The sequence below is a fragment of the Diabrotica virgifera genome, chromosome 6 (assembly GCF_917563875.1).
Source record: "Diabrotica virgifera virgifera chromosome 6, PGI_DIABVI_V3a".
In the NCBI taxonomy this organism is placed as follows: Eukaryota; Metazoa; Arthropoda; class Insecta; order Coleoptera; family Chrysomelidae; genus Diabrotica; species Diabrotica virgifera.
The window spans coordinates 204,405,949-204,424,549 of record NC_065448.1 but is presented as its reverse complement, the minus strand read 5'-3'; the positions used below and the strand labels follow the sequence as shown (position 1 = coordinate 204,424,549).

At 32.0% G+C, this 18,601-nt stretch overlaps 1 protein-coding gene across 1 annotated transcript in view; it reads right to left on the bottom strand.

Moving 5' to 3' along the window:
* Positions 1-18,601, bottom strand: part of LOC126886680 (inter-alpha-trypsin inhibitor heavy chain H4-like) — a 104,378-nt gene that overhangs the window by 19,524 nt on the left and 66,253 nt on the right. The window contains exons 8-10 of the mRNA XM_050653669.1: positions 10,969-11,260; positions 5,148-5,426; positions 1,127-1,186 (exon numbers count right to left, since the gene is read on the bottom strand). Of these exons, the coding sequence (XP_050509626.1) occupies positions 1,127-1,186; positions 5,148-5,426; positions 10,969-11,260 (631 nt within the window). The remainder of the gene's footprint in view (positions 1-1,126; positions 1,187-5,147; positions 5,427-10,968; positions 11,261-18,601) is intronic.

The window sequence follows — 18,601 nt, the reverse complement described above, 5'->3', positions numbered from 1 at the left end:
CTTGAAATAAAATCAAACATATAAATCAAAAATGTTTTCCAAAACAGACACACACATTTATAATACATATAATATATACAAATATATTATTAATAAATATATTTATGTATATATTTATTTATATGCTTTCTGTTGTTTTCCGGGTTTGACTCCGCGTTGAATAATTTTGGTTTTGAGAAGAACCATTATTTTGACGACGTTTCGGCAAGATCTCACTTGCCATTGTCAAGTCAGGTAGTTCCGCTTCTCGCTGCTGCTTGAAGTAAACTCAAGATTACTTCAAGCAGCAGCGAGAAGCGGAACTACCTGACTTGACAATGGCAAGTGAGATCTTGCCGAAACGTCGTCAAAATAATGGTTTTTCTCAAAACCAAAATTATTCAACGCGGAGTCAAACCCGGAAAACAACAGAAAGCACATATAGCTCCTGCGGAAACTTCAAGTGTAACATTTATTTATATATATATATATATATATATATATATATATATATATATATATATACACATACAGAGTGATACATACATTATATAATGTGTATGTATATACGGGTATGGGAAATACACGTTAAAAATGTACCCTTTGCTAGTGTTACAATTGTACCACAACGACATGCCAATGGTTTGTCAAAATTTTATAGCAGATCACAAAATCTGATCTCAATTTAATAAATATATTGATATATAAATAATATGACTCAATTCTTATGCCACCCTTTCTAAACAATAACTCTAAAACTAGAGCGAATATCCAAAAAATACAAAATTTAATTAATTTTACTCGCTTGGCGTAAAAACCAATATTTTCGTCTAACAACGTAATCCCCTCACTTAACATCGCCAAACTACGGTTAACATTACACCACTAAATACTTTCTCCATGCAGCGTTGCCAGCTCTAGTCGACCAGAAACAAGATGTTTAGAAGCAATGTTACATTTGTATCGCGTTACAATTGTACCTGATCTCCCCTATACAGGAATCTTAAAAATTAAGATAAAATATTTACAATTCTACATATATATATATATATATATATATATATATATATATATATATATATATATATATATATATATATATATATATATATATATATATATATATATATAATAAAATTTTACTAACCTCGCCTGCCGCCTCCGGATGATGTAAGTCGAGAATCTGAAGATTTTCCCAGTCTTGGAACTGAAGCAAAACAATATTAGAACATACGTCAATACATAATTAATATACAAGAATTAGTTATTAATCTTATAACTTCATAGTAAAAGAGAGCAAGTCTAAAACTTTCACAGAAGTAAAAACTTCGATTTGTACTAAAGCCGTTAGTAAAATAAGATTCCCCACGCCGCTGTGAAAAAATGCGAGGTGCTAGGAGAAATCTCGCAACACTGCCTTACACATCAACTCTCTCTATCTCTTACCCCAGCACTGTCACCTCGCTGCATTGCTCAGTGTCGACCTAGCAGCCTTCTAAGTAGGTCCCGGTCGCCATTATCGCCAAGGTCATTCGTAAAAAAAGGTTCCTTATGCCGCTGAGAAAGAGTGCGACGCGCTTGGAGAAATCTGGCAACACTGCCTTACACATTAACTCTCACTTGTTCCTTATGTCGCTGAGTGCGACGTGCTTGGAGAAATCTGGAAACACTGCCTTACACATTAACTCTCACTTACCTCACCGGTTTCGCCTCGCTGCATTGCTCAGTGTCGGCCTAGTAGCCTTTGAAGATGGAGGTCGCGGTCGCTGTTACCGTAAATGTGAAATTAATGCTGTAGCACGTTTTTTAAATGCAAAATGGATTTCACATACATTCATCAGATCATCGAAGTTTATGGGTAAAAGTGCATATCGGTTCAACATGATCAGTATGGTGTACAGGATTCAGTGAATGCCGAATGGAAATTCACGATGAATCTGAAATTCTTCCAATCGGTCTTCACTGAATAATTCTCTACACCATTTGCGAACATGTTGAACAGATATGCACTTTTACCAATAAACTTTGGTTAACTGACGATTAATGTATTTATATAATATCGGTTTACAACGTTCTTCGACGTCTTCCGATTTACAATCTCCATCTCGTTCTGTCATTCCATAGATCATCCTCGAGTTCTCTGTCCTTGATTTCTCTATCAACTCCTTCTCTCCAACTTCTTCTAGGCCTTCCTGGTCTGCCCCTTCCTCTTGGTTGCCATTCGAGGAATTGTCTTGGAATTCTACTCTCCGGCGTTCTCCTTACGTGTCCGTACCAGCTGAGTTGTTTCGTCCTGATGTCGTCAACAATATTATGTGTAACCCCCATGATTTCTCGGACTCTCTCGTTTGTTATTCTGTCGCGTCTAGATATTCCCGCCGAACGGCGCCAGAAGTCCATTTCTGCTGCTCTAAGCATTTTCTCTGTTCTGTCTTTTGGGGGCCAAACCTCGCATCCATATGTTGTGATGCTTTTTATTGTAGTGTCATATATTCTTTTTTTATTTTCCTTAGAAATATTTTTATCCCACACTACACTGTTCAGTAAGGATTATGCTTTTCCTTCCCTGTATATTTTGTGCCTTAATAGCTGCATCTAATTTTCCGTCTTGAGTGATCTTTACTCCCAGGTATTTGTAGTCTTCACATAATTTTATTTCTTGATTTTCCTCTACTCGGAGGCTATGTTGGTCTCCTCCGATGCTCATGTATTCAGTTTCTTATTAAACGCTTTTCTTTAGTTCAATAGTTTGCGTCAAATCTTTAGACGTTAATTTGACTGCCTTTTGTTCAATGAAAATAAATGAAAATTTGCAGACATATGCATTCGCGGGACAATACACGAATAGTCAATAAAATTTTTTTTATGTTTATTAATTGTTTAAATAAAAAAAAACGGTTTTAATGGAAAATGCTTAAATTCTCTTGTTTTTTACAATGTGGAAACTTGAAACTTTTACGGATTGTAGCTAATTATATGAACTATACATAATTTCACTATGTATTACGTTAATTGTTTAGGCCGGAAACAATTAACTTGGGCCCGAAAGTTTCAAGCCGAGTGCGATCATTAGACAGCTTGCGCATCGAAGAACTGCATTGCGAGAAATTAACAGGGTCTACCGTGCAATAGTAAAGCATTAGAAGAGATGGAAAGACTGCGAAAACTGTAATAGGTGTAAATAATGACTTAAGTGATTAAGTTAAATGATTTAAGAAATGTATGAAGAAATTACAGAAAATGTTTTAAAATGTAAGTATTACCCGCTTACACACACGGTCAAAACACAACTACGAGTTCAATTTGGCTGATATTTTGACATATGCATTTACAAGAATGTATTACATGATTGTAGATTTCTCTTGCGACAGTGGCGCCATCGGGCGGAGGGGCTAATTACTTATCGGACCACCCATGTACTTCTCATGAAGAATATCATAAATTAGGTTTTGAAGATTCCGAGGCTTCACATTATTTCTTTGAGCAGTATTCGTTTTTCCGATTGGTAGGTTGCTAACCTTGCCAATCAACCCTCCACATTTTATCCGGGCTTGGGACCGGCTGTGGTAACCGCAGAGCAGACTACTTCCTATCTCTATTTGCTAAAGACGACGATAATGAACCACCAACACCTGAAGTTACGACAAACGAAGAAATAAACATCGAGGAGGGAGACGTAAAGGAAGCATTAAGAAAATTAAAAAATAGAAAATCTCCAGGAGAGGACAGAATATCGAACGAACTCCTAAAGTACGGAGGACAAGATCTAACTAAACAACTATTAAAACTAATACAACAAATAATAGAACAAAACAGAATACCACAAGAATGGAGATCAAGCATCCTAATACCTCTCTTCAAAAAAGGAGACAAATCAGACCCGGAGAATTACAGAGGGATTAACTTATTAAACACAACATTAAAATTAACAACAAAAGTGATAACAAACAAACTGAATGAAATTATAACATTAGCAGAACAACAAGGTTTTAGGTCGGGAAGGTCATGCACTGACGCTATATTTATAATGAGGCAAGTTCAAGACAAATCGTTGGAATACAACAAACCGGCATAATTATGTTTCGTGGACCTTAAGAAAGCATTTGACAGGGTCACATTAAAGGACGTTATCCACTTGTTATACTCGAGAGAGGTACCTCTGGGAATAATTAAAACGATAGAAAACATCTACCAGAACAACACAATAAAAGTAAAAGTGAAAGATGAACTAACTGACCCAATTGAAGCCGGCAATGGGATAAGACAGGGGGGATTCCTTGAGTCCTTTATTGTTCAACCTGATCATGGACGAAATAATAAAGAAAGTAAGAACTAAAAAAGTATACCAAATGGAAGAAAAACAACTTAAAATAATCTGCTATGCGGACGATGCAATACTAATCTCTCAAAGTGAAGATGATTTACAACGTATGCTGCACCAATTCAACATAATCGCCAGAAAATTTAACATGTTAATTTCCTCAAAAAAGACAAAATGCATGGTTATAACAGCAGATCCAATAAGATGTAAATTGGAGCTGGAAGGTCAGAGTGATGGAGTTTAAATATCTAGGCATCACACTATCTAGCTACGGAAGGCTCGAAACAGAAGTGGAAGATCAAGTGAATAGAGCAAACAGAGCCGCAGGTTGCCTGAATGACACAATATGGAGGAATAAAAATATCGGAAAAGAAATGAAAGGCAGAATTTCCAAAACAGTCATCAGACCAATAATGACATACGCGGCAGAAACAGGAACCGACACAGAGAGGACAAAAATATTGCTCGAAAGAGCGGAGATGAAAACCCTTCGAAAAATCGATGGTAAGACTCTATGGGACAGAGCTAGAAGTACAGATATACGACGGAGATGCAAGGTGGATAACATTAATAACTGGCTAAGAAACAGAAGAATAGAATGGAATGACCACATAAGCCGAATGACAACAAATAGAGTAGTCAGGACAGCGAGAGACGGTTCCCCAATAGGAAGACGATCAGTGGGAAGACCACGAAAACGATGGAACGACAACTTACTAGAGGCACATTGAAAAAACAGACAGAGTCATGTCTATACAAAAAGAAGAAGAAGAAGAAGAAGAAGAAGAAGAAGAGGTTTTGAAGATAATGACTCCTACAAAACCTATTTATTACAAGAGATACTTACAATATCCGGACGTATCTGAACACGTGTATTGTGTACAGTTGGGTTTCACTACAACCAATGATGTCAAGTCAGTTACAAAGGAATATTTAAGAGCAATATCCAAAGCTTTCTTGGTAAGTTCTACTTTGTTTTTAGCAATTTTCATCTTCTGGAGAGTTTCCTTTACACTCAAGTATGCCCAGAGGCGTTCCAAGGAATCTACTGGCTTGTGAACACGTGGTTTGTATGTTAAAGGTCCTCGTTTGCCTACAGCCTTTATTGATGGATTAAATTCGTGACCTAAAAAAATATATAGGTATTAACGGCTAGGTTATTAATTTTTATATCAGCGGAACTAAAAAAAGTAGGTCAGGAAAAAGACTGGTGAGATTGGTATAAGAAAAACCTCTTCCTATTTAGAATATTTCTCAACTACCTTTAGTGAATATTTATATAATTTGACATTAAAGCATGTTGATGAAGGAAAAAATACCTATCTAAGAAATACTTTAACAAAATCAATGGGAAAATCCCAGTAGCTGGCTGTATACCATAATTAAAAAATCATACAGAAATAAAAACTTCGTTTGTATAGTGGTATAAAAAGTTTATATTGAAAAACTATTAAAAAGTTATCCAAAAGGATTCGTAAAACATTTTCGATCTACATCAGATCATCTTCAGTGCCTAGAACGAAGTATGTCCACGTTAGAATGAATGCAAAAGGTTTTTTTTTTGAAAAATGACTTTGGCAGAGCCAATTAGCCAGACTTGTTTGTGATTGATTGCAGATTCTTAGTCATAAATTTCTTATAAACATAAGTACATTCTACAATATTATTTTTATAGATAATAATAATAATAATAGAGTTTATTTGTAGCAACTAACAACATAATAAATAAACCCAGTTTCTCACTGAAGTTGTTAGTCATATAGACTACAACTTGTGCGTGAGGGTTAAATTTTGATTAAGCATATTAAATAACATTAATTTATCTCATAGGTTAACAAAAAGGAATAAAATATAGTCTTTTTAGATCATCTGACTTCAAATTTGGGCTCCTCTTCTCACCTAATTCAGTTACTGTTAAATTTTGTTTATGGGACCTCCGAAAATCTCTCATAATATTCAAGAAAGGATTGCAAACAATTTCTGATGTGATTCTTCTGACGAACTTCGTTTTCTATGAGAATTATAATGATTTTTTGAAGGTGTTTTATTCATTTTTACCATAATTTTCACAATTTAAACATTTATAAGTGACATTTGTAATAAATCATATTTGACATATAAAGATACATTGATACATTGTGTAGCTTTTTTTATTTTGTTTTGTTTTTAATTATTTTACTGTTTTTTAATATATATTTTAATTTGTGCGAAACACTTTTTTTTACTTCTTTTTTTTCTATTCTTTTTTATTTTTGTTTCTATTTTTTTTTCTTTTTTTTTATTTATTATTTTTTTGTTATTATTTTATTATGTGTTTTTTTATATATTATTTTTTTAAAATTTTTTCAAACCACATTAACAAATTATGCCTATTATATTACGTTTACAACTTGTATTTACATAATTTAACATGTTTATAAATGAGATGAAGAATTTCCATATCATTTGTAAATATTAAAGTATTAAGGTTTATTGGGAAAAAACATTTTAAATCTTTTAATTCCTTATAAAGGTCGTTTATGTTATTTATGTTTAAATGACATTCTAATATGACATGTGTTAGATCTCCGATTTTGCCACAAGTACAATTGGGAGTATCTGACAAGACGATTCTATGCATGTAATATGGCGTAAGAGCATGATTGGCTCTCAGCCGATTAATGGTCTTTATAAAATGTCTGTTATATTCTGTGTAAAACCATCTTTTTGAGAATATCCTAGGGTTACAATGAGCAAAATTTGAGCCAGTATTACATTCTCTGTAATGCAATTGCCAATTATTTTTAAGTTTTTGTCTGCTAAAAGTATCAATGTCTGAAGCTGGAATTAAATTTTTGTTTATTTTTTCTCTGATCACATAAGCTGATTTAGCAAAATTGTCAACTATTTCATTGCCTTTTATTCCCGAATGACCCTTAATCCAAGCAATTGTTACATTTACTCCTAATTGTATAATTTCAAACAGAGTTTTAAGTATATTCAATTCAATGTGGTTTATGTGTTTGACTGTTTGAATGTTACTCCACCACGCCAATCTGTCCATCACGCTTTTACTGTCAGTAAATATAACATAATTGCTAGTTGGATTCAGTAGTACCTACTGAACAGCAAACATTACTGCTATCATTTCTGCTGTGTATATTGAGCATTCAATAGGTAAGCTATATTGATGATGGTCATTTTTATTTTCGTGGAATACTGTTATGCAAAAGGTTAAAATTATGACTAGTTAAAGAAAAATGTGGCAAATACTTACGTTGTGCTTATTAGATGAAACTAGAAACCTTATAAAATAAGTAACCTCGAGAAATATGATTTACATGTTAATAATCTGATGATAGTAGCGACTCTCAGTCGATGTTAAAAGATAAATTTGTTAAGAATGCTCAAAGGGCAAATTGATTCACTGCTCGATAAGAACGTGTGGTTCTTGTCAGTTCAATGGACACAAACCAACAAGAATATAGGAGATGACAATCTATTTATCAGACAGAAGTGGCATGACAAGACAGGTAGTCAATTTTTGGTTATGAAATTTAAAAATAGTTAGTCCATTCTTTAACGGTAAAATATTGCAAAACCTCTAAATTTTAAAGAACCGCTTAGATTGACATGAAATTTGGCATACACATAGCTAACAAGTCAAAGAAAAAAAGTGATATTGTGCCGATATGTGCTTTTGCCCTGGGGGTGGTTTTCACCCCCTCTCGGTGGTGAAAAAATATTCGTCCAAAGAAAGTCAGGAAATGGGCAAACTGGCTAATTTTAAGTAAATTTTGTTCTATAGAGCTTTTTCGCCAAGCCAACACTTTTCGAGTTATTTGCGAGTGAATATGTTCATTTTTTCAACAAAATAACCACGCTTTTAGACGGTTTTTCGCAAATAACTCAAATAGTAAGTATTTTGTCGAAAAAACATTCTTAGCAAAAATATAGCCTGTAAAAAATTTAAAAAAATGGTGTATATATCACGTCTCTATACCTAGTAGGAGCAGAGTTATAGCTAATGAAAATAGGGTCATATTCGTCAAATTCCAAATGGAATACTTTAACGTGAAATAACCAAAAATAAAGCACATTTCGGGGAAACTCATTACAACTTATTTAAAGTGTTTAAAAAAAGTTTCATTTTTGTTTTATAAAAAAAATTTCTAGCATGAAAATTAAACAAGTTACGCTCAAAATAAAGTTAGTCCCTTTTGGTTTTGGTAAAAAAATCGAGAAAATTACCCCCTAATTAGTATCTTAAATGAACTTAATCGTTACGACTTCACAAGTTTCTTGATTCGTGTATATATTGTTTATATGATCTGTAAGTTTCATCTGTTCAAAGTGTTAGTCAGCACAGTAATTCAAGAAAGAGCCAACAGACATCACGAGAAATTGGAAGACCACCCCAACCAATTAATATTGCCATTACTACAGCCACTAAACAACAGAAGATTGCGAAGATTATTGCCCATAGATCTTCGCTGAAACTGAGGTGAAACCGCTGGGTGATGTACCTCATAACGCCATTTTAGTGTACAATAATACATTGATATATGTTATTGTACTTGTTATCAAATTAGCTTATAGAATATGTAATTCTGATTGTTAATAAATGCTTACAAAAAAAAATCTGTTCAAAGTCCTTATTATTGAAAGGGCTGTAGTTAAAAGGGGTTGAACGAGTCACTGATCACGAATGTGTGCAAATTTAGAAACACCACATCTTGATCAATTTTTGTCTAACAGAAAAACAAAAAAATACATGATATTTAGAAAAGCAAATCTGACTTTTTTTGTTTTTCGAGATTTTTGGTATCTCTAACAATTTTTAAGTTATTTTGAAAAAAAGCATTTTTTTCAAAATTTAAATTTTTAAAAATTTTACTTTGAAACCAAATTTTTTCAAAAATAAGCACTTTGAATCGATGAAACTTACAGATTATATTATAAACACCACATAAGTAAAATAATTTGTGGAGCGGTTGCTAATTAGGGGGTGGTCTTCCCGATTTTTTTTTGCAAAAACAAAAGGGACCAACTTTATTTTAAGCGTAACTTGCTTAAATTTAACGCTAGAAACTTTTTGTAAAAACAGAAATAAAGATTTTTTTGAACACTTTAAAAAAGTTATAACAGATTTTCCCCAAAAAGTGCTTAATTTTTTGGATATTTCACGTCGAAATATTCTATTTGAAATCTGGTGAATATGAATCTATTTTTCATTGGCTATAACTCTGGTTCTACGAGATCCAGAGACCTAACGCGTACACCATTTTTTTTTTTATTTTTTATAGGCTATACTTTTGCTAAGAACGGTTTTTTCGACCGAATACTTACTTTTTGAATTATTTGCGAAAAACCGTCTAAAAATGTGGTTATTTTGTTGAAAAATGAACATATTCACTCGCAAGTAACTCGAAAAGTGTTGACTTGGCGAAAAAGCTATATAGAGCAAAAGTTACTTAGAATTAGTCAGTTTACCCATTTCCGGACTTGTTTTGGACATATATTTTTTCACCCCCAAGAGGGGGTGAAAGTCACCTCCAGGGCAAAAGCACACATCGGCACAATATCACTTTTTTTTCTTTGACATGTAAGCTATGCGTATGCCAAATTTCATGTCAATCCAAGCGGTTCTTTAAAATTTAGAGCAAAAACCGTGAAAGAATGGACTAAGTGTAGTTTTTAACTGTATGTGTATTGTTTATATGATCTCTAAGTTTGATTGGTTTGAAGTGCTTATTTTTGACATAAACATTTGGTTTTATAGTAAAAAAAAAATTCTAAAAATTTTTTAAAAATTTCACTTTTTCAAAATAACTTAAAAAGTATTAGTGATAAGAAAAATCTTAAAGAGTAAAAAAATGTAGGTTTTGCTATTATAAATATGCTAGTTTATTCTGCTTCTCGGTAAGACAAAAATTGGTTAAGATATGGCTGTTCAAAATTTGCATACACTCGTGATTAGTGACCCATTCAAGCTTTCTCAATTATAACCCTTTCAAAAATAAACACTTTAAACCGGTGAGACTGACAGATCATACAAAAGTAGATAGGTAAGTAAATTGTTTGTAAAGCGGTAGCGATTAGTTTCATTTGGGGAGCTAAACACGGCGAGATTTTCATGATTTACAAAAAAAAAGAGAGCCAACTTTATTTTGAGCGTAACTCGCTTATTTTTAATGCTAAAACTTTTGTTAACAATTAAATCAAAGCTTTTTATAAACACTTCAAAAAAGTTTAAATGGGTTTTTCCCGAAAAGTGCTTAATTTTTCGATGATTTCACCTTGAAATATTCGATTTGGAATTAGACGAATAAGAACGTATTTTTCATGAGCTACAACTTTGTTTTTATTTGATTGATAGACTTTACTGATACACAATTTTTTGGTTTTTTTATAAGCTACAATTTTGCTAAGGATATTTTTTTCGATAAAATATTTACTTTTTGAGTTATTTACAAACAACCGTTTGAAAACGTAGTTTTTTTGTCGAAAAATCAACATTTTCAATGGCAAATAACTCGAAAAGTATTGACTTACGTAAAAAACTCTATAGAATTCCTGGACCATTATTATTTGAATTATTTTCAAGAAATTTTTGCAAAAAAATTTGAGTCACCTCTCAACGTCTATCTCAAAACAGATGCGCCCTGGACTAAAATGAAATTCCTTACCTGAGAAGCGTCCAGTGACTACAATTTCACCACCAGTGTACACAATCGGAAAACCTGTGTTTGTTACTTCGCTAGCATCATCGTTGTATTTGAAATGGACATTTGATAGAAGTGGAGAGGATATTTGTCTATAAAATTGTTGCAGTTGGATGGCGGCATCTGCTGCTTCGTAAATTTGTTTGGAGAATGCTCTGTTCTTCAAAGACAGTTTTTTTAAAAACTCTATGTCGGCAGAATTTCCAAAAGCGAGGCTGTACAGTGGAACTTTGATGTTTTGATTTAGTTTAGTGACCTAAATATGACATACTAATTATATATCCTTCAGATAAGTATTTTTAAATAAAAAAAAAATAAAAAAAGTAAAAAGCGAAACGTAAGCGGCCTCAGCCAGAGAAGATAAAAGAGTATGATAGATAATGTCATGCATCGAACTGTGCACAACAACAGTAAAATTATTAGTCCAGCTTAATAAGGTTTTTCCATGACACTTCAACAGTCAGGGTACTGAAGTGTTTTTTCGACAGGTAATACCTAAAAGAACAACTTGTAACTATTTCCTGCGTAGGATCTGGCGGCCATTTTTATTTATACACAATTTAGTGTCAAAAAACGGCCTTTTTTTTCTATTTTTTCAAATCAACGGAGAACAGTGAAACTTATGGTTTTTTAGTACAAACATCTTCGAGAGCATGAAAAAAGCTTTAAAATAGCGTGTAATAAAGGTTGATACACTCATCTATTGTTATTATAATTGCGAAAAAAGTCGAAGTTGCAAAAAAAATTATTTTGCAATAACTATTGTAAAGACTAGTGTACAGCTTTGAAATTTTTGTTAAATGATGGTTCTTTGGTGCTTAATACGTGACAAAAATTTCAAAGCGATTCATTCAATTGTTTAAATTTTATTCAAATTGTTTTTCCTAGAGAGCTTTTTTTGCAATAACATAAATCAGAAAAAAATAATGCTAGAACCATTCTACCGGTGTCAAATGAAAGAGCATGAGCTAAACTTTCAAATTGGTTTAAAAAAAGTGAATAAAAAATGCATTTATTAGTAATAAATAATTTCATAGTAATAGGTCTATGAGAGTCCACGACTTAACTTCACAAAACAGTAACTATAGAAAAGATCGTAGTAACCTGATTTTTATGGGTATTGATAAATCATGAGGTTTAAATAAATTAGTCATATTTGAAATGCAAAGGGTACCCCCCGTTAAGATAAACTGCCCTCATTCCCAGAATTCAATTTTATTAATTTTTTTACATTCTATGCGATTAAAAAATGAGATTACGCGGATTTTTAGCTCGCCACCCCCTAACCCTTCTCCCACAGCCAAAAACGTAGATTTTTAGATTTAGTTTTTTTAGTTGGGTTGAAATTGATTTAAAAATTTCAAAAAAAATCACACGTGTAGCTAAGGCTTTTATAAAATATGTCCATTTTTTATGGACCCCTAGGTCGAGTGTACATAACCTCAATTTTTTTTAATTTTTTTTAAAGCTTGTAACTTTATTTTGAAGACGGCTGCAAGTCCAATTTTTTTGAATTATGTGTATTTTATCATAAACTATCACTCTGATTTTTTTCCGATTTTTCCGTCAACTGCGCGATCTTGAAAAATTCGGAAAACTGTTTTTTAGGGGGTTTTTGGGGATTTTCTCCATATTATAGACATGAAAATAGATCAACTGAAGGTTTTGTTAATAGATTATGTATAATTTGAAATAACTGAGTATTTTACGATATTCAAAAATTGGGCGAAACACTTTTAAACCCCTCAAAAACCATGTTTTTAAGTTTTGTAAGGGTTTTTGCTGGTCTAATCATAGTTTTTGAGGTCGATACAGCCTGAATATATATGTTTTTTTAATTTTTTATGTTATATGTGATACAAAATTAAGACTCACCGCAATTTTAGCCGACCACCCCCTTCCCCCTCCTCCTCAGCCAAAAACGTCAATTTTTCGATTTTATTTTTTTAAGTTGGTTTGCAATTAAATTATAAATTACAAAAAATTCACACGCACAGCTGAGGCTTTTACAAAACATCTATTTTTATGGACCCCTAGGTCGAGTATACATAATATGACCTCAAAATTGCTTTTTATTTTTTTAAAACGTATTTGATTTCCAATCGATATTTTTTTAAAATGTCAAATAAATGATACATCTCTCTCGCGGACGGCCGCCTCAATACGTGCTTAGTTAATTAATAAAAATAATAGCTTAGTAATAAAATAACGACAAAAATTTCTCCCAGGCTCTTGTAAGGGGGGGGGGGGGGGGCTTTAAACTTTGATTTGGCCACTTTCTGACTTTCATAATAATAATTTTTAATCGAATTATTAAGCCATGAAAATGGCCGTTTTCGCGTTTTTCAAATTTTAAATCGCGTATAACCGACAACAGTCAATTTTAGAGAAAAATCACAAGAGACCTTTTTTGCTCAGATTGATCCAGAGAATCTAAAACAAATTGTTCGAAGTGAAAAATTTTTTGAATTTGTTTAAAAACTTGTTTTAAACAATTTTCCGACCGTGGTACTGTCTGGCAACTTATGGATTTGTTATAAGGACCTGTTTTTGAGTAAATTTGTGCAAAAACGAATCGGAATAATTTACCAAACGGGGGCGAGCAGTTAGAATATATGTAATGTTAAGTAATATTAGGGTAGTACCTACTAAATACAAACTAATGAACAAAGAACAAAATGTTTTGATTCACAAAACGACAAGAAGTATGATATATTAAAATGTATTTTTCTTAAATTGATTATTCTGTTTTATTTTTGTTTTTTGTATCCTACCTAAAAAATATCAAAATGACGTAGGTATCTTTACTTTATATAAAAATATTGCAAAAATTTGAAATTATTTTCTTAAATGTAGTTTACTTGAGGACACACTAAGCAACTAACAGATATACTGACAAAAAAAAATTAAAACGAAAAAAATTATGTTTTACTGGGCAGGTTGAGAGGGTAGAGGGATACAATCGGGCTAAGGCTTATTTTTTAAACATATAAAACGAAAAAAAAAAATAAAAAAAAAATATTCAGGATGTATCTATTTCAAAAAGTATTGGGCCTGGATCCAGCGTACCAAAAAAAGTTGATTAATACCAAGCTGAAAATTTGTTAATAGTTTAACGGTGTCTAGTTGGACAAATTTTGATGTAGGTATAGGAACACTGGAACAGGGGAAGTTTTAATTTTGAAACGTAATTTTAATTGTGGAACGTGCCATTCTGACAAGTTTATGATTGTGAAAACTAGCAGGTAGTTTTTAAGTTTATTCAATGGCAAAATTTATATGAAAAAATGTTTGTCCGACAAATATGTTGGGCATTTTAATAAGTCCGACACGTCGAACTTGTCCAATGACAGGAATTATATTGGTGGTAAATAGCAGTTTGATTTTTGCATGAGAGTTTAATGAAAGGCTAACCAATCAATTGGAAGTTCTGTCCAACAACATACATGGGACGTTTTCGTAGTTTGACGTTCAAAACTTGTAACCTGTTCAACAATTAAAACTTCCCCTGTTCCAGTGTTCCCGTACATCAAAAAGTGTCCGACTAGACATCGTTAAGCTATTAACAAATTTTCAGTTTGCTATTAATTAACTTGTTTTTGATTCACGGGATCCATGCCTGTATGAGTAATGAGTAACCACTGAAAAACCTTTAAAAAATTTGAAAAAACAGTTTTTGGGGGGGTTTAGAGGTGTTTTGCACAATTTTTGAATATCCCTAAAAACTCAGTTATTTCAGATTATACGTAACCTGTAAAAAACCTTGAGTTAGTCTATTCTGAAGTATATAAAATGGATAAAATCTCTAAAAATCACCGAAAAAATCAGTTTTGCCGATTTTTGAAGATTGCGCACCTTACGAAAAAATCTGAAAAAAGTCAGAAATATAGTTTTTGATAAAATACACAAAACACAAAAAAATTAGACATGCAGCCATTACCAAAAAAAGTTATACGTACCTATTAAAAAAACAAATAAAATTGAGGTTAAGTACACTCGACCTTCGGGTCCATAAAAATAGATGTTTTATAAAAGCCTCAGCTGTGCGTGTGAATTTTTTGTAATTTATAATTTAATTGCAAACCAACTTAAAAAAAAATAATATCGAAAAATTGACGTTTTTGGCTGTGGGGTAGGGGAAGGGGTGGTTGGCTAAAATTGCGGTGAGTCTTAATTTTTTAATCAGATATAACGTAAAAAAATAAAAAAAATATTCAGACTCAAAAAATATGATTAGACCCACAAAAACCTTTACGAAACTAAAAAAAAAAAACATGTTTTTTGGGGGGTTTAAAAGTGTTTCGCCCAATTTTTGAATATCGTAGAATACTCAGTTATATCAAATTATACATAATCTATCAACAAAACCTTGAGTTGATCTATTTTGATGTCTATAAAATGGAGAAAATCCCCAATAGTTCAGAGAAATAAGGAAAAAAAATATCCTGTTGGTGACACAAACCCCTCCAGGCCGAAACCAAATTTTTTGAGTAGTATGGACATCTATAATAATAACCTATATGTTTCCTGCAGCCGATTTTGTTGATATACATAGTTATAAACAAATGAAAATCAAAAAACGGTAAATTTTCGCTTTTTTTGTCTATTACAAAAAAATAAGCATTTTAAACGAATTTGAGAGCAAGAAACTCATAAACCGTATAAAAAACTTCAACATGGCGTTCGCGTAATATGTCTATCCTTATTTGTTGCGTAGAAAATTGAAAAATAAATCATAAATTTTGAGTTTTTATAAATATTCATATCTTATGAAAAAATTAACTTAGAAACTTCTTATTACACGGAATGCTGAGACTTAGAGTGCTTAATTCATACCCTAAATTTCAAAGCAATTGGTCAAACAGTTTAAAGGTTATTTAATTTGTTTATCCGATATTATTTTTTTTTGCAACACTGTACGTCAGAAAATGATGAAGTTACAGTAATACTTTGGATAGTTTATGAAAGAAGAAAATTTACATTATTAATTTAATTAAAAAAATTACAAAAAAATAATTATAAATATTGCAAAATTATTTTGAAAAACATGTGAATTAAAAAATGGGGGGGGGGGGGCTAAATTTGTCCCTAATTTTCCTAGGACAGTTGTTTTTCTTTCTAAATGTGTATAAAAATTCAGTCTTTCTAAATATGAAAAAATAATTTTTCTACGGGTAACGGTTAAAAAGTTATTCTAATTGTTTATAAGTAAGCAAAAAATCGACATGCTTTTGCAAAATAATTTTACACTGTTTAAAATTATTTTTTGTCATTTAATTTTAATTAAGGTAATAGTATAAATGTTCTTCTTTCATAAGCTGTCCGAAGTGAAGTTTTATTGTAGTCTCATAATTTTCTGACTAATAGTGTTGCAAAAAAAATGAATTTCTGAAAAACAAATTAAATAACTTTTAAACTATTTGACCAATTGCTTTGAAATTTAAAATATAATTTAAGTACAAGAAGTATTAGCATTCCGTGTAATAAGAAGGTTCAAGTTAATTTTTACATAAGTTATGAATATTTATAAAAACTCAAAATTTATGATTTATTTTGCAATTTTCTAAGCAACCAATAAGGATGGACCTATTCAGCGAACGCCATATTGAAGTTTTTTATACGATTTATGAGTTTATTACTCTCCAATTTGTTTAAAGTGCTTAACTTTTTGGTAATAGACGAAAAAACGAAAATTTAGCGTTTTTTGATTTTCATTTGTTTATAACTATGTATATCATCAAAATCGGCTGCAGGAAACATATAGGTTAATAATATAGATGTCCATACTACTCAAAAAATTTGGACTCGGCCTGGAGGGGGAGGTGTCACGAGAAAAATCTTATTTCTCTGGACTACAAAAACCCCCTAAAAAACAGTTTTCCGAATTTTTCAAGATGGCGCAGTTGACGGAAAAATTTGAAAAAAATCAGAAGGATAGTCTATGATAAATTACACAACATTAAAAAAATTGGACCTGCAGCCATCTTCAAAAAAAAGTTATAAGCTTTAAAAAAATTTAAAAAAAATTTGAGGTTACGTACACTCGACCTAGTGGTCCATAAAAAATGGACATGTTTTGTAAAGGCCTCAGCTACATGTGTGAATTTTTTGAAATTTTTAAATTAATTGCAACCTAACTAAAAAGGACTAAATCTAAAAATCTACGTTTTTGGCTGTGGGGTAGGGGTAAGGGACGTGGCGAGCTAAAAATCCGTGTAATCTCATTTTTTAATCGCATAGAACGTAAAAAAATTAATAAAATTGAATTCTGGGAGTGAGGGCATTTTGCCTATCTTAACAGGGGGTACCCTTTGCTTTCCCTACTCTACATTATTTGTTTTTTAGGTAATGGTCCCAGTTTTCTTTGACGTTCGTACCATGGTGGGTGTATGCTTTTACTCTTTTTATTTGTTGACCGTTCACACTGATACATCCAAATTGCTGTAGGTACGCTCTTACGGAACACATCTGTTGAGATACTAAAAATAGTACTTTTTCCAATGAATTATAAAGGTAAAGTAGAAGGCAGACGTAGCTGGAAGAAAAAATCGCTAGTCCCTATTATTGGATACAGCAATCAAAGAAGAAGAAGAAAAAAAAGAAATCAAGAAATGTATTCAAGAAAAACAGCAACGCTTAAAGAAATAGAAACGAAATTTATTGTAAAAATCCACTAGGAAAAATTTCCTGTAGCTGGCTGTATACCATTAATTACAAGTAAAATTTAATAAAACATTTTTGGCTTGGTAAAAGGTATATTATTTTAAAAAGCCCTATAGGGCTACAAACATCGAACAAAACGTTTTCGCTCTAAAAAGAGCATCATCAGTGTTGCCTAAAATAAGTATAACCATATTAATTATCAAAATGTTAAACTTAAAATGATGACCAAGGTAGAAGCAAACTTTGGTTATACTTACAAGAAGATGGTGAGCCAACCAAAAAATACGAAGGTCAAAGCCTTTCAAAAATGGACTAAAAGTCACATCAAAATGCTAACATAGCAAATTCCAAAGGATGGATATAATCCCTAAGGATACGGCCCTAGGATAACATATGACTCCCATACGTTGTAAGTGGGTCAAAGGTAACAAATTAGGTCATTATGTTACAAGAGCTGACAGGCAACTAAGATGTGAGATATCAAAAGCGAATCTGTCTGATGTCAAGACAACAATTGTCAATGGAACTTGAAGTATCATGAAAAGTTGGTTACACAGCTACTAAATTTATAGTTGTTTATAGTACAAGCAATGATAACAGCTAACATCAGTGTGTTGGAATTATAAAAATAAAGAGTTAGTGAGAGTAGATTATCTAGATGTAAAATAGAAGGGGGAATTTGAGTACCCACAATCATCAGTGAAGTGTACGTAAATTGATGAAGAAAGGTAGGCAAAACAACATACAGAGAATGTAATGTATGGTTTGTGTTTTGAAATTCATCATCATCATCATCATTGGCTCGACAGCCCTTTCTGGGTCTTGGCCTGTTCCAGGATTCTTCTCCACTCTGATCTGTTTCGTGCTTTTTTTCTCAAGTTTTTTATTTTTAAGGTTTTTTCTTAGGTAAACCAAAGATACATAAAGAGGGCAT